The 15,020-nt window shown below is 34.9% G+C and overlaps 1 protein-coding gene across 2 annotated transcripts in view; it reads right to left on the bottom strand.

Moving 5' to 3' along the window:
- Nucleotides 1-247: 247 nt before the first annotated feature.
- Nucleotides 248-15,020, bottom strand: part of LOC127812872 (BURP domain-containing protein 3) — a 51,894-nt gene continuing 37,121 nt past the window's right edge. For both annotated transcript variants that reach the window (XM_052353401.1, XM_052353398.1), the window contains exon 4: nucleotides 248-526. In XM_052353401.1, coding sequence (XP_052209361.1) covers nucleotides 449-526 — 78 coding nt within the window. In that variant the 3' untranslated portion in view covers nucleotides 248-448. The remainder of the gene's footprint in view (nucleotides 527-15,020) is intronic.

Here is a 15,020-nt window from a genome sequence, read left to right as displayed (position 1 = left end):
TTCCTATATTGGGCTGTTAATATTTTCATAGTTTCTTCAATTACTAGCATTGAACGCTTCTTCATTTCCCTATCAGCTGTATTTTGGAGGTCAAAGGAATATGGATTATTTGCAAGTGCTAGCAGAATGGTCATCCCTAAATATTTTGCTTATTTTCCTCTTAGGTCCCTAACTTAATACCAATCACATTTTTTTCTGCAAAAAAACACTTCATGCAATTGAAGGATGGTTGAAGTTGTGCTAAATATAGGGAAGAAAACATTTATTGCTAGATAACATCAAAGCATCAGCCACCTCCAACTCAAGCCTCATGACTCTTATGTGGTGGCAATCGAAGTACATATGCTTATATAATTACCATACCCGTAGAGTTTCGTATCATACAAACCAAACTACAGAACACAAACTGATGGATCTAATGAGTTGCGGATTCGTTTTTGCAGGAAACCTAGTTTGAAACCCACACGACATGATCCTGGGGAAGGAAATGGCAGATGGGAACTGTTCCTCTCTCAACCTTGAGCACCTGGAAGGCCAGGTGCTTCGGGTTCCATGCCGACGTATCAGTGTGACAAATTGCAGTCGCCTTCACCCTCGTGCCATCAGCACCTGCCATGGAAACCATGAACGCTCTGGTGGTGCTCGTCTTATGGCAGTAGAACACCGAATACGCATAGCTCTGCTTATGGCACACCACGGCTTTGTCGTTTCCCATCTTCTTCACACTCACAATGCTGTACTTCTGCAATGGAGTCTCCTCCTTCTCTACCTCCGTGGAGATTGCTTTGACATTTTTCCCGAGCTTGGAAGTGCTGAAATCAACCATAGACTCCAGAGAAGTTGCGCAGTATTTCTCTTCTCTGATGCCGAGCTCTTCACACTCTGTGATCGTCTTCTTCATCGCCTCGGCCTCAGCTGAGTCGGGTTTCACGGAGAAGTGGTTCAGAATCTCCGGCAACTTGTCGGACGAAAAGGGAATCTTCTCTGCAACCTGGCGAGGTAAGAAGGTAGCTCCGGTGGGGGTACTCTTGACAAAGTGCAAAGCCATCTTTCGTCCCGGTTTCATGTCCTTCTCCAAGAAGAACAGAGCCACAGTGGGGTTGTCATGGAGTTGATCTTGAGTAGCAGCATACTTGTATTTGAAAGGTGTCGGTTCTGGCTTTACGCCAACGTATACCGGCTTTCCCTTGCCTCCGGTACCAACTACAACGCCCCCTTTACCGACGCCGACGTTGGTTGCTTTGCTGGAGCGAAAATCTGGAAGCACATATTTAGCCTATAAATTTACTGTATACTTCTTTTTCACTTCAAAGTTTCAAAATCATGTTTCTTTTCTATAACCGAAAAATAAGAAAAGCACAAAAAATGGGAAACATAGAGGGGAAGAAAAAGGTAACCGTCAGGGTGAAGAAGGTCCTTGACGGCCGTAGGCATGGGTGTGTTTGGCAACATTGATTTCCAGTATCCCTCTGGCGATAGAGCTGCATGGCTTGCCACCGCAGCCAGTTGCATGTTCAAACATTTAAATATATATATATATATATATATTGAGAGAGAGAGAGAGAGAGAGAGAGAGAGAGAGAGAGAGAGAGAGAGAGTTTGCTTTGTTTTGAGGAGAGATTGAAAGTTTTAGTTTTCTACTCACAGAGAGAAATAAAGCGAAGATCGGCAAGGGATGCTATGATATTGGCGGGGGGAGAGAGATGCGTTTCTACGCTATGATATTATCGCATTAGTTGTTTGTATGTGTGATAATGAATAAGAATAAACTTTATTTTTATTGCTAAATTATTATAAAAAAAAATAATTAACCGTCGCATCTAGAATCTGCATGCTGCATAATATAACATAATAAATACTTGTCATATATATATATATATATAGAGAGAGAGAGAGAGAGAGAGAGAGAGAGAGAAGTTTCAAATAGCTTTTTGAGTTTTCGTCCGAACTCGAAACAAACAACCACCGGGAATTTATTAGGGTTTTATAGTGAGATTGTGAGATCTTACTTTTATATTGTTGGGGGTTGAGGGGTTACCTGTCCGCTATGACTTACACCTCCACATATTATATCTATTATATATATATATATGTGATAACATAATATTTTTAAGGTTTAATCAATATATTTTATTTTTTTAATATTTAAAAAGATTAATTAGTTAATTAAATGTTCCAAATCGGAAGTATTTCTCATCAACTAATTAAATTATTTAAATACTATAAATAAGATAGAATAACTATATTTTATTTAAGAAATAAAAACACTTATTATACTTTAACCATTATTATAATATTACTTTATATATGTAGATATATATATGTGTGTATCTCTTTATGTTTGATGCCATTAATGGTTTATATATGACATCTTGAGCTCAATATTGTTTATGAACACTTATCATTTATTGACATTATTGACAATTCGTCGCATATGTACAAGAATTTGGAATATCGTGAAGCCGTGAATTAATTTTATCTTTAAGAAGATTGTATAGTCGTCTAAATCTATCTTAAGGGTCCGGCCTTAAATTTTGATGCACAGAGAACTTGTTCGTATGTTTAGACTGGGTCAAGATAGATCATGAATTTTAAAGAGGGTAAGATAGTCCGAGCCAAAGATTATCAATGATCGAGACTCCTCAAATTTTTCATGTTATAAATATATATATATATATTGTTTATGGGCACTTACATATATTGTTCAATATTTTCTTGAAAGATTGGCATGTTCCAATGTTTTAATATAGCTACCTACCAATATCATTTTTGTGAATATAAACCATTAATCTATCAAACATCACACAATATATAGATATTACACAAATATATTATAAAATAATAATTTTATATTAAATTACTATATCTATACTATTATATAAGTAAATACTCGTTTTTGTGTTACAAAACTATATCAATAAAATAGTTTCTCAAAATACTATGTATATATTTTTTATGAATAAAAATATTTTTTTAAAATACCCTTCACGTATCTTTTTTTTTTGAAAAATAAAAATTAATTATAAATAATTCGATTTAAACTCATAATTTTTAAATAATAATTAATCTACAAAGTACCTTTACTCTAAGTACATAAACTCTGTTGGTGAACCGTAGTATACCATTTGAGAAACTAAAACTTGGATTCTTAACCTGTCCTTGGTCGTCAATCCACAATTTCAGTCTTGGGTCTTCCTTAGTGGCTTGCCGAACTTGTTCTAACAGTTGAGAATGAACCACTAGGCCAGCGACATAAATAGAAGTTTCTTTAGGAACTACGTTTATCGCCAAAAAGCCTTCACCAATTCCCACTCTCGAGTCATTAGACTGGCCATCAAGGCAGGCTCTTTTCTGCTCAATGCATCGGCCACAACGTTTGCCTTCCCGGGATGGTACTGAAGCGAACAATCATAATCCTTCAGAAACTTCATCCACCGCCGCTGCCACATGTTCAGGTCCTTCTGGGAGAATAGATACTTCAAACTTTTATGATCCGTGAAGACCTCAAATTTTTCTCCATACAAATAATGTCGCCAGAGTTTTAAGGCAAACACAACCGCCGTAAGCTCCAGATCATGGGTAGGGTAATGCTGTTCGTGCTTTTTCAACTGTCGAGACCCATAGGCTATCACTCTTCCATTCTGCATAAGAACACACCCCAGTCCAGTCTTTGAGGCGTCAGTATAAACTGTAAATCCTCCTGTATCATTATACATCGCTACAACCGGAGTAGAGGTTAGTCTCTCCTTAAGTTTCTTAAAGCTATGTTCACACATCTCGTTCCATTCAAATTTAATTCCCTTTCGTGTTAATTGAGTCAAAGGTAGAGCAAGGCGAGAAAATCCTTCAACAAATTTTCTATAGTAGCCAGCTAAACCCAAGAAACTTTGTACCTCGTTTACTGTTTTGGGTTGTGACCAGTTTCTTATTGCTTCGACCTTTGAGGGATCTATTGCTATTCATTTTCCAGATATAACATGACCAAGGAAAGCAACTTGATTTAACCAAAACTCACATTTTGAAAACTTAGCATATAACTGGTATTTTCACAATGTTTCCAAGATAATCCACAAATGTTGCTCGTACTTTTCTCTATTAGCAAAATAAATTAGGATGTCATCAATAAACACAATTACAAATTGATCCAAATATGGTTTGAACATCCAGTTTATTAAATCCATAAAGGCAGCAGGTGCATTAGTTAATCCAAAAAGTATCACTAGGCACTCATAGTGTCCATATCGAGATCTAAAGGCAGTCTTTGGAATATCCTCCTTCTTAATCCTTAACTGATAATATCCAGACCTTAAATCAATTTTGAAAAATATTTTAACACCCTGCAACTGATCAAACAATTCATCAATCCTAGGAAGGGGATACTTATTTTTGATAGTCACTTTATTTAGTTGCCTATAATCAATACACATCCTCAGGCTTCCGTTTTTCTTTTAAACAAACAACACAAGTGCTCCCCAGGATGAGTTACTGGGTTGAATAAATCCCTTGTCCAAAAGGTCCTGTAACTGACTTCTGAGCTCTTTTAGTTCTGCTAGGGCCATTCTATACGGGGATATGGATATAGGATTTGTTCCTGGTACAACTTCTATAGAAAATTCAATTTCCCGATGAGGGGGTAACCCAGGTAAGTTTTCGGGAAACACATCAAAAAATTCATTAACTACCGGTGTCTTCTCAAGTTCCACTTTCTTATTTTCTATTTGCACCCCTACCAAGTACCCATAGGCTCCATTCTCAAGCATTTTGATAGCTTTGAGGGTCGTGATCCACTTAATCTTTTTATCACTCTCTTGTCCCCGAAATTTTTCCCAAATTCCTTAGTTATTTTGAAGGTCTACTGTTTTTGTCCGACAATCAATTCGGGCCTTATATTTAGACAGAAAATCCATTCCAAGGATTATATCAAAATCTTGGATTTCTAATGATGTGAGTTCAAGTGCAAATTCACTAATAACCGAGTGCGATTTTGTTCACCCCCTTCAACGGGGGTGAAAGTAACCCCCGTCGGTGGGGTTAAAAAAATAACCCCTTAATTGAAAAAAAAAATGTAAAATTGTTTTCAAAAAAATTAACTATATTTCAAAAAAAAAAAAAATATTTTTAGAACTTAACTGAAAATATGACAGGATCAAAACTAGATGGATTAGAACTTATAAAAAAATGACAGACTTACAAGAATAATTGACAGGGTTAAAACTGAGTCAAAACTGGAAAGTGACTGTTTTCAGCAATTAATTTGTTTGAGTGGTTGAAAATGATTTTTTTAAAAAAAAAAACTAAAAATAATTTTTTTTTTAAAATATGATTATTTTTTTAACCCCTACTGACGGGGGTTACGTTCACCCCCCCGTTAAAGGGGGTGAACAAAATCGCACTCCTAATACCCAACTCAACCCTTCATTCCCGATACCCCGTGCTAGTTTTCATTTGTTTCCCTAAAGGAGTAGCCACAAGCATAGGACACACCAAATCCTCCAATTCCAAATTCAAACTTTGTATCAATGCATGTGAAATGAATGAATGTGTTGATCCAGGATCAATTAACACTCGCACTGGTGTATTGAGAAAGATCAGTGTACCTTGTATGACCGATGGGCTTGCGTTGACATCCTTCCTCGTCAGATGATACACCCGGCCTTGTCGCGGTTCTTGGACTCCTCTGCCTACTCCCGCTTGATCGACTTGCTTCCTTTGTGGATAGTCCTTTGAAAGATGACTGATCTTCTGACAGTTGAAACACTTAGGTCCCTTGGGACAATCCCGGGCCAAGTGGTCACTTCTTCCAAATGAACAGCATCCTTGAGTCCGGCTTTGGCACGCCCTTGCAGGATGGAACTTCTGACACTTGGGACACCTATTCTTAGGCTTAAAGTTTCCTCCTCGGACTCCTAAGTGATGCTTCCTTCCCGCGTTTTTGTCCTCGGGTTCCTGCACTTCTACCTTTAAAGCATTCATTCGCACAAGGTTACTTTCAACCGTTAAAGCTTGCATAACAACCTTTGCAAAACTACAGGCCCTTAAGGAACACAATGCTAGCTGTATCTCAAGTCTTAACCCACCAAGAAATTTATGATATTTTGCCTCTTAATCCAAATTATAAACAGGCATATATTTAATTAACCAAGAAAAGCTATCTTCATACTGGACGACTAACATATCCCTAGTTTGTTTTAAATTCATAAATTCTTGGCTCTTTTCCAACTTTTTGCATAAAGGGAAATACTTAGTGTAACATAATTCCTTAAACTGAGTCCATGTGACAACTGACATACCTTGTCTCGTAGGGCCATGCAAAGTCCTTTGCATCGTTTGCCACCAATGGTCCGCCTCATCTCGGAGCATGAAAGTGGCACAAATTACTTTCTCCCATTCCCCACATCCAATGAAATCAAAAATCTTCTTGAGTTGTTCTATCCAATACTCATTTTTGCTCGGGCCAGCGCTTGCCCTTCCTCAAAAAACAAGGGGACTTAATCATTGGAACCTATCGATGGCATTCGGCACCTGAGGAATACTTTGACCCGGTGGCTGAGTCCCTTACATATATGTGACCATGTGTTCCAGAACTCGCTCCACCCGATCTATATGATCCCTACTTCCCTGACCTCCATCTTGAGAAGAATTTTCTTGAGATAACTCTACTCTCTCTTCCTGGGGACGTCGTGTCTCCTCCTTCTAGTTGCCACCCCTTCGTTTGAGAGTTTGGGATCGTCAAGTGTTCACCATCTGAAACAACCATAAAGTTTATAAGAACAATATTTAAGGATCACATGTCTGAACCCATAAAACAAAGTAACTAGACTTGTTTTACACAAATCATAATTGAAGCTTCTAAAATCCTTAAAAAAAATAACACTACCCCTATGGTTAGATCAACCACTTTTCACAAACTACTTTTCTAATACCCTTAGGTCCTTAGAATACCTGTATCCTTCCGAGAGACTGCGAGGTCCTTCTCAAACTCTATCCTTCTTAACACTCAATTTTTTTTTTCATCTCTAATTTTGTCCAAAATCCCAAAGGGTCTACACAGTACATACTCTGTTTATCATTTCCATCTCCATAGTACTACTACACTTTACATTAGACCATCATATTTTATACCACTACTAACTCATTACATCCTGGTTATACACATATACTACTGCAATTTTGTTACATCCTTGTTAAACATTGCTACTAAAGTCTTACTTATGCCATCCGAGTTTACTATACTATTTGTCATACAATCCAAAATTCCCAAGAGTAAAGGGTAAGTACTACGCCTATCCTACCATCATTAGTATAATACGGCATATCCGATTTACAACCCACAAAATTTCCTAACTCATGGTAGACTACTCCTCCCTTGACTCTGATGCAGTGGGAGGTGTGAGTTCCCTCTCCTTAGGAAAATCTACAAGATCATCCACGTCTACCGGCATGTCTCCAATTCCTTGGTTTTGTTCTGCCTCACGCAAATGGTCCACAAAGGTCTCGATGTCAGGGTAAATAGCTTGCTCCAAAAGTTGATGAGCCAATCCCTGCATTTCTGGGGTTAGTATGGACACTAAGTAACCCAACTAGAGTTCTACTATATACGGGAGTACTGGGCCTGGTGGGACTTGTTGTATGACGGGAACAACCACGTCAAGGAAATTTCCTAAAGCATCAACAGGTTGCATAACACGTCCTTGAAGCACCGCAGTCCACCATCCCGTAATAGCCCTTTGGCGTTGATTTTCTATTTCGTTAGGGTCCATATCCTGTCACACACGAAAACCTCAATGTCAGTTAAATCATATCTTATCCAAAACCATAATAATCCTGCTCTGATACCATTGTAACACCTCATCGACTCAAGTATCACAGGTAGGTGTACACCTAATCGCCCGAGAGGTGTTAGGGAAACCCTAGCAGCGAAAAATATGGATTGAACCTGCCAGAAAGTCTGTAGGGTTTCCATACAAGCATAACATGCATAATCCTTTCATTAGGATAGAGTTTAAGTCTAACATAGGAAAAAGAAGTATAATCTCCGAATAATTACAACACTTATGAATAGGATTACATTAAACAACAGAAAAGTATTAAACGTCCACAGTTTCTTTCCCGTTTGCCTCGCTTGCCTCCTTAACTCCTGACATTCCAAACATACCTGGAACATAGTGATTAGTGGTTAATTTTATAAAAATTTTGTTATAATTATACCATTCTTTTGATCTTAAAAATAGTTTAAATTAGATATTAATATATATTTTATGGTTATATGCAAGTTTAAATTGAAAAATGAATGAAATGAAATTTTAAAGTAAAATTTAATAATAATAATAATAATAATATATAAAATTATATATAATACATATACATCATTATATGCATGCATGTAATATATATATAATATAATCTAATATATATATGTTCCATGTGTAATACATATATATAATATATAATTTATTAATAACATTAAATTATTTTTTTTTTAGGCATGAAGAATTCAAGCCCATGAAGAAATCAAACCCATGAAGAAATCAAGCTGATGAAAATTAAAGTCCATGAAGAATTCAAGCCCATGAAGAATTAAGGCCCAATTTGAGCAACCCATGGAAGATATTATTTGGAGAAAGCCCAAGGATTATTTTTAATCCTAATGAAGATTAAAAAATCAATTTATAGAAATCTATTTTTATTTTTTATGTGAGAGCTTTATTAGGTGTGTTTTTTAGCTAAAATCCATTTAACTATTAGGTGGATATTATAGCTAAAATCTATTTAACTTTATGAGTGCTTTATTAGGTATGTATTTTAGCTAAAATCCATTTAATATTAGGTGTGTATTATAGCTAAAATCCATTTAACTTTAAGTGTGTGAGTGCCCATTAGATATAATTATGTCTAATTGAATAATTGAAATTGTGTGGTTTGTATTGCATCTTGTGGCCTATAAATAGCTCACTTGATTGCATTTGTAAGTGTGATTATTATTCTTTAATAAAAGTTTAGTTGTTTCCTTATAATTCTCTCTTTGAGAATTGTTCTTGTTATTTCTCATTTTCTTTAGTACTTTCTCTTATAATCTTACTTTTTTTTCTTTTTTCTTTTAAATTCTTATGTCATTTATTATTACTTTATTATTCACCGCCTAAATGGCCGGTTAATTTGTGCCTTTAAATTTCTGCAATTTTAATTCTTGTCATTTAATTATTCACCGCCTAAATGGCTGGTTAGTTTATGCCTTTAAATTTCTTGTCATTTAAATTCTGTTATTTAAATTACGTCATTTAAATTTATGTCAATTAACTTTCAAATAAAAATAAGTAGTTAAATCTAATCTTGGGTTAAGGCAAGGACAGTGTCCAACGCCAATGATTCCCAAAGAAAGCTGCGCTTTAAATAAGTAACATTAATTTAAATTTCAGTATGAGTGTGTATTAATTATTAAAAAATCACTAGGTTTGGATTGGGGCGTAAGCCTAACTTAGAGCTTTCATGCCATGTATGAGAGTTACTAGAACTGGAAACGCTATCATACCTAAACCCAGATGATTAATTTAGTTGTTTTGTGTATTAATTGCAATTGGATTTATGGTGGTTGCTTAAATTAGAATCTCGCATATCATGTATGGGGATTGCTTAACCTAGAACTATCATCATCTCTAATTGCATTTAATAACAAACCCTCATATCTGAAATTAAATTAATGTTGCTAATTTTTTATGCTAAAATTTGAGAATCAACGGGTTGGTACTGAAATTGTCTTAACTCAAGCACTATCCAAATTCATATTTTTACGTTTAATGTTTATTTCAATTTCTGCCTTACTTTATTTTCTAGTATCTGTTGTCTAAAAAAAACTCATAAAAAAAACCTTGTTGCCAATTTGTCCAAATGCGTGTGCGTGTGTGTGACATTTTTTTTCTTTTTCCATAAATAAATCTCTCAGTGGACGACCTGGATTCATCCAGAAAATATAAATTTAAATTTGGACTACAACTGCACTCGTACACTGGCGAGTATAAACCTCTCACTAAAATAAAAAAAATATAAAAGTTTTATTATGATTTGTTCTTATTATGTTTTAATTGCAGGGTGAGAGTGCAGTCAAATTTTGGCGCCGTTGCCGGGGAGATTTAGGCAAAAACAAAAAGAAAAAAATAAAAAAATAAAAAAAATAAAAGAATAAGCATCTCTTGATAAAATCGGTAACTCTATTTCTCTTTTACTTTATTTTTGTTTGTGCATTGTATATAAGACTGAGATCAGGTAGAATTTTGAAACAGTATTTTCATATCATTCTGAGTCTTTACCTGCAATTGGATTGTCAACTTTACACTCATGTCTCAAAATTACTACAATCTGTCTGCTCAAGATACTTATCATGATGAAAATTATCATTTTGAATCTGATTTGTCTAGACCTCTTAAGGATTATCTATACCCTCTTAGGCAAACCACTTTTGATTTGCAACCAGACACTACCCATTTGTTACCCACTTACTATGAAATTGAGGTTTGGTGTGCTGTGTGTGAGACTTCAGCTCATTTAATGGATGACTGCCCTATAATACCTGCTTTTAAGGAGGTATTGTATGGTCAATCCAGTTACACACACACACACAACTATGAGGGAGTGTATTACCAGAACCATGAGGAAAACTACCATTCGGACTTTGATACATGTCACCTTAATTCACACTTTCATCCAAATTTCTCACGGGAAAATGATTTTGTAGCCCAACCACATGAGCACTTCCTTTCCCAGCCTCAATCATTTCAAACGAATGAAGGGTCTACATTCGATGCATATCAACCCCCTCATGGGAGTTCATTAGAAGATACTTTCAATCTATTTATGCAAGGCCAAATGGAAATTTTTACACAAATGTCCAAATGTCAAGAACATACCATTAGAGTTACAGAGGACATTAGGAACCAATTGACACAGCTAACACAGACTTTGAGCATGTCAGAGCCTGTCCATCCCAATTCACTCCAAATCCCATTAATAAAACCCATCATCAAAAGTGAAAGTCAGGAGCAGGACATAGGAGTGACTGTCTTAAGGAATGGAGAAATAATTGAGAAACTTGATGCCCCTAGGACAGTACACCCTTTGGTGCAAGAAGAGAGAGTGGTTGATCACAGTGAGGTAGATGTCAATGAAGCCTTGGAGGAAGAAAAAGACCAAAATGATGTAAGAAAAGAAGAAACCTGGGAGGAAGAAGAGGATAAAATTCGAGAGCCAAAATGTGAAAAAATCATAAGTTTATCCACATTTACCCCTCAATTTCTATTTTTTAGGTTAGTCGATATTATTGAGGATCAAATTAAACCAAACACGTGTGAGATGTTTGTGCAAATTAATGTGCCATACGCGGATATAATATAACCAACACCTCCGGACGATATATTTTCAAAATATATATGTGCATTCATGAGAAAAATCAATTTATATAATTTTGAAAATAACTTTAAAAGTGGTGTAGTGAATGGGAGATATTATACGATTAGGTGGGCAATCACTCATTTGATCCTTAATTGGAAGAAAAGAAAAAAAAATTCTAAAAAAATAAATAAATAAAAATATAATAAAATAATTTTATATATACATATAAGTTGTTCCTTTTCTGCATTACTTAACTAGTGTTTCTCTATGTGCAGTCTAAATAAAATTTCTCCATACGAGTTTATGTATTGAAGACCGCCAGGTATGCCTATCTTCTATCCTTTTATTGCCAATTGAGGACAATGCGCAATTTAAGTTGGGGGTAAGGTGTCTACAAAATTTTACCTAAAAAAAAAAAAAAAAAATTAAAACAAAATTAATTAAAAAAAAAAATTGAATTGAGAGAGACAGAATTGACGTTGGTGGTAGCCATCTTTTATTGGGCAGTGCAATCACAATGCCCTATAAAGAAAGAAGACACACTGCCAAATGTTGAAAACAGAGGCGCCGAGTGTTGAAAAAAAAAAGAAAGGCACACTGCCAAATGTTGAAAAATGAGACGCTAAACGACGTCAAGTCTGACGGTGCAATTATGGCATGCCTCGAGTCGAATGTAGAATAGTGATGCCCATTGCTCTATAAGAGACTCCATATCTGTATGAGACAAGTCACCCCTCTTGAGCTCAATCTTCTCTCCTTTGTGTTATTCTCCGATCAGGTACTCTCATCCCTTTTGTAAAGTTTATAGTTCTTTACTTTCTTCTTAGTATAATTTTAAAAAAAAAAAAAAATAAATAAAAAAAATGAATCTTTATCTCCCAAAAATTCACAAGTACTATCCATTTCTCCCGCAGAATGATTTGAAAAAAATTTATGCTGCTAGGTGTGAAAGACTTTGGCTGTTGATGCGTAATAACATCCCTGAAGATATTCGTTGGCTAATCGAAGCAAAAGTTCGATTAGCTGGTGAAACTTCACCTAGTTTTAAGCATTTTCCAGGCTTAGGGAAGAGTAGTTTTGCAAAGAAAAGAAGAGCGAAAAGAGTGAATGGTTGTTACAAATGTGCTCGATGGATCTGTAACACACGATGCAAATCTGTGGGGTTTACGTCCATAAATCGAGAAGATAAAATTAGTTTCATAAAGAATGGACTGAGTAAGGAGTCTTTGGATGATATCCGATTGACTCTTGAGACGCATCCATGTGGAATAGTGCAAAGAGAACTTCTTGCTTTATGGACCCAGTTCAGAAGTGACCACCAACGCTATAGTCTTGGGAATCTGACTAAAAATGACCCTGTTTGCCAATCTATAAGAAAATTGGATGGGAAGCTTATCCCCGCTTCATAGAAAGTGTTTAAGCCGTTTCTGGACGTAAAACCAGAGGAAGATGTGAGCCACAATCACAACTACTTATACATACGCATGATTTTTGTTTGTATTTATTTCTTGTTGAATTGTTGTATAGCTACTTTTGATCGCCAAACTTCTTTTCAGGACATACAAAAGGAACAAACATGGAAGGCCAGTTAGTTCGTCGAATCAATACCATATGTGTACTTTGTGGCTCTCAACTTGGGAGCGATATTTGTTACGCACTTGCAGCGAGCGAACTTGGTAAAAAATTATGAGAGAAAAAAATTAATTTGATATATGGAGGGGGAAGTCGTGGATTGAATGGTTATGTTTCACAAGCTGTATATCTTGGAAATTCATCTGTGGTAGATGTAATGCCAATCCCTTTAGCTGAACCACATATTTCCGGGATTACACGCAGTCAACGTATAGAAACGACTTCTATGTCTGAGCGCATGGCTTGTAAGATTTATCAGTCAGATGCCTTCATTGCTTTACCAGGAGGTTTTGGAACACTTGAAGAAATCTTTTGTATAATCTCCTAGGCCAAGAGTAATCTCCATACCAAACCCATTGGACTTTTAAATGTTAACCATTTTTTCGATGGGTTAGTCTCTTTTCTTGATCAGGCTGTGGACCAACAGTTCATTTCTCGTTCAGCAAGAAAGATTCTCATTTCTGCATCCACCATTGATAAGCTGCTAGAGAAATTACATGCTTATGTTCCACAGTACGATCCTCATGAGCCTCGGATAGACTGGTCTAAGGCAATTAGTAACAAGCGCCAAAGGGGTCCGATTAATTTAGATTTATCACTGTGAGAAATGCTCTTTATTAAGATGGCTGAGTAAGGAGTACTTTTTGTACTCTTGAGACGCATCTAGTTATTGTACACCTTACAGGATTTTTCTTGGTTGTGTTCTTTAAAAAAAAAAAAAAAAAAAACAAAAAAATAAAAATAAAACAAAACTGTGGAATGTTGTTAGCAAAGTCTTTGATAAGGTGGCTGAGTAAGGAGTACTTTTTGTACTCTTGAGACGCATTTTGCTTATCTTGTGACTTGTATGAAATTTTTATTTTGGTGTGAAAATATAAATATATATATATATATGGTGTGCTCATTTGTTGTTTAAGTTTTAGCAGTTCACAGCAAATCTATGGACTTGTAGAGTTACAGGTATTCCTAACAACCCTGATTTATTACTGCAATTCAAGTTGGGGGGTGTAAGGTCTAGTCATGAATCATCTGGTTTATATTTAATTGTGAGTTTGTAATTACTAGTTTGTAATCTTGTGGGAATTGATTATCTTTATCTGCTCTTATTAAAAAAAAAATTATGTTTTAAATAATGCTATTCCTAAAGTTTTGAAGTTATGCACTGATAGCCGGTTAAGTTTGCAATACGAAACATGGATGCATTGATTTCTTATTTGAAAACGTATGTTGATTAGTGGTTAATTTTATAAAAATTTTGTTATAATTATACCCTTCTTTTGATCTTAAAAATAATTTAAATTATATATTAATATATATTTTATGGTTATATGCAAGTTTAAATTGAAAAATGAATGAAATGAAATTTTAAAGTAAAATTTAATAATAATAATAATAATAATAATATATAAAATTATATATAATACATATACATCATTATATGCATTCATGTAATATATATAATATAATATAATATATATATATATGTGCCATGTCTAATACATATATATAATATATAATTTATTAATAATATTAAATTATTTTTATTTTTTTTAGGCATGAAGAATTAAAGCCCATGAAGACTTAAAGTCCATGAAGAATTCAAGTCCATGAAGAAATCAAACCCATGGAGAAATCAAGCCCATGAAGAATTCAAGTCCATGAAGAAATCAAGCACATGAAAAATTAAAGTCCATGAAGAATTCAAGCCCATGAAGAATTAAGGCCCAATTTGAGCAACCCATGGAAGATATTATTTGGAGAAGGCCCAAGGATTATTTTTAATCCTAATAAAGATTAAAAAACCAATTTATAGAAATCTATTTTTATTTTTTATGTGAGAGCTTTATTAGGTATGTTTTTTAGCTAAAATCCATTTAACTATTAGGTGGATATTATAGCTAAAATCCATTTAACTTTATGAGTGCTTTATTAGGTATGTATTTTAGCTAAAATTGATTTAATATTAGGTGTGTATTATAGCTAAAATCCATTTAACTTTAAGTGTG

The sequence above is a fragment of the Diospyros lotus genome, chromosome 11, assembly GCF_014633365.1.
Source record: "Diospyros lotus cultivar Yz01 chromosome 11, ASM1463336v1, whole genome shotgun sequence".
Taxonomy (NCBI): domain Eukaryota; kingdom Viridiplantae; phylum Streptophyta; class Magnoliopsida; order Ericales; family Ebenaceae; genus Diospyros; species Diospyros lotus.
The sequence above is the reverse complement of the archived record's forward strand: the minus strand, read 5'-3'. Positions and strand labels throughout refer to the sequence as shown.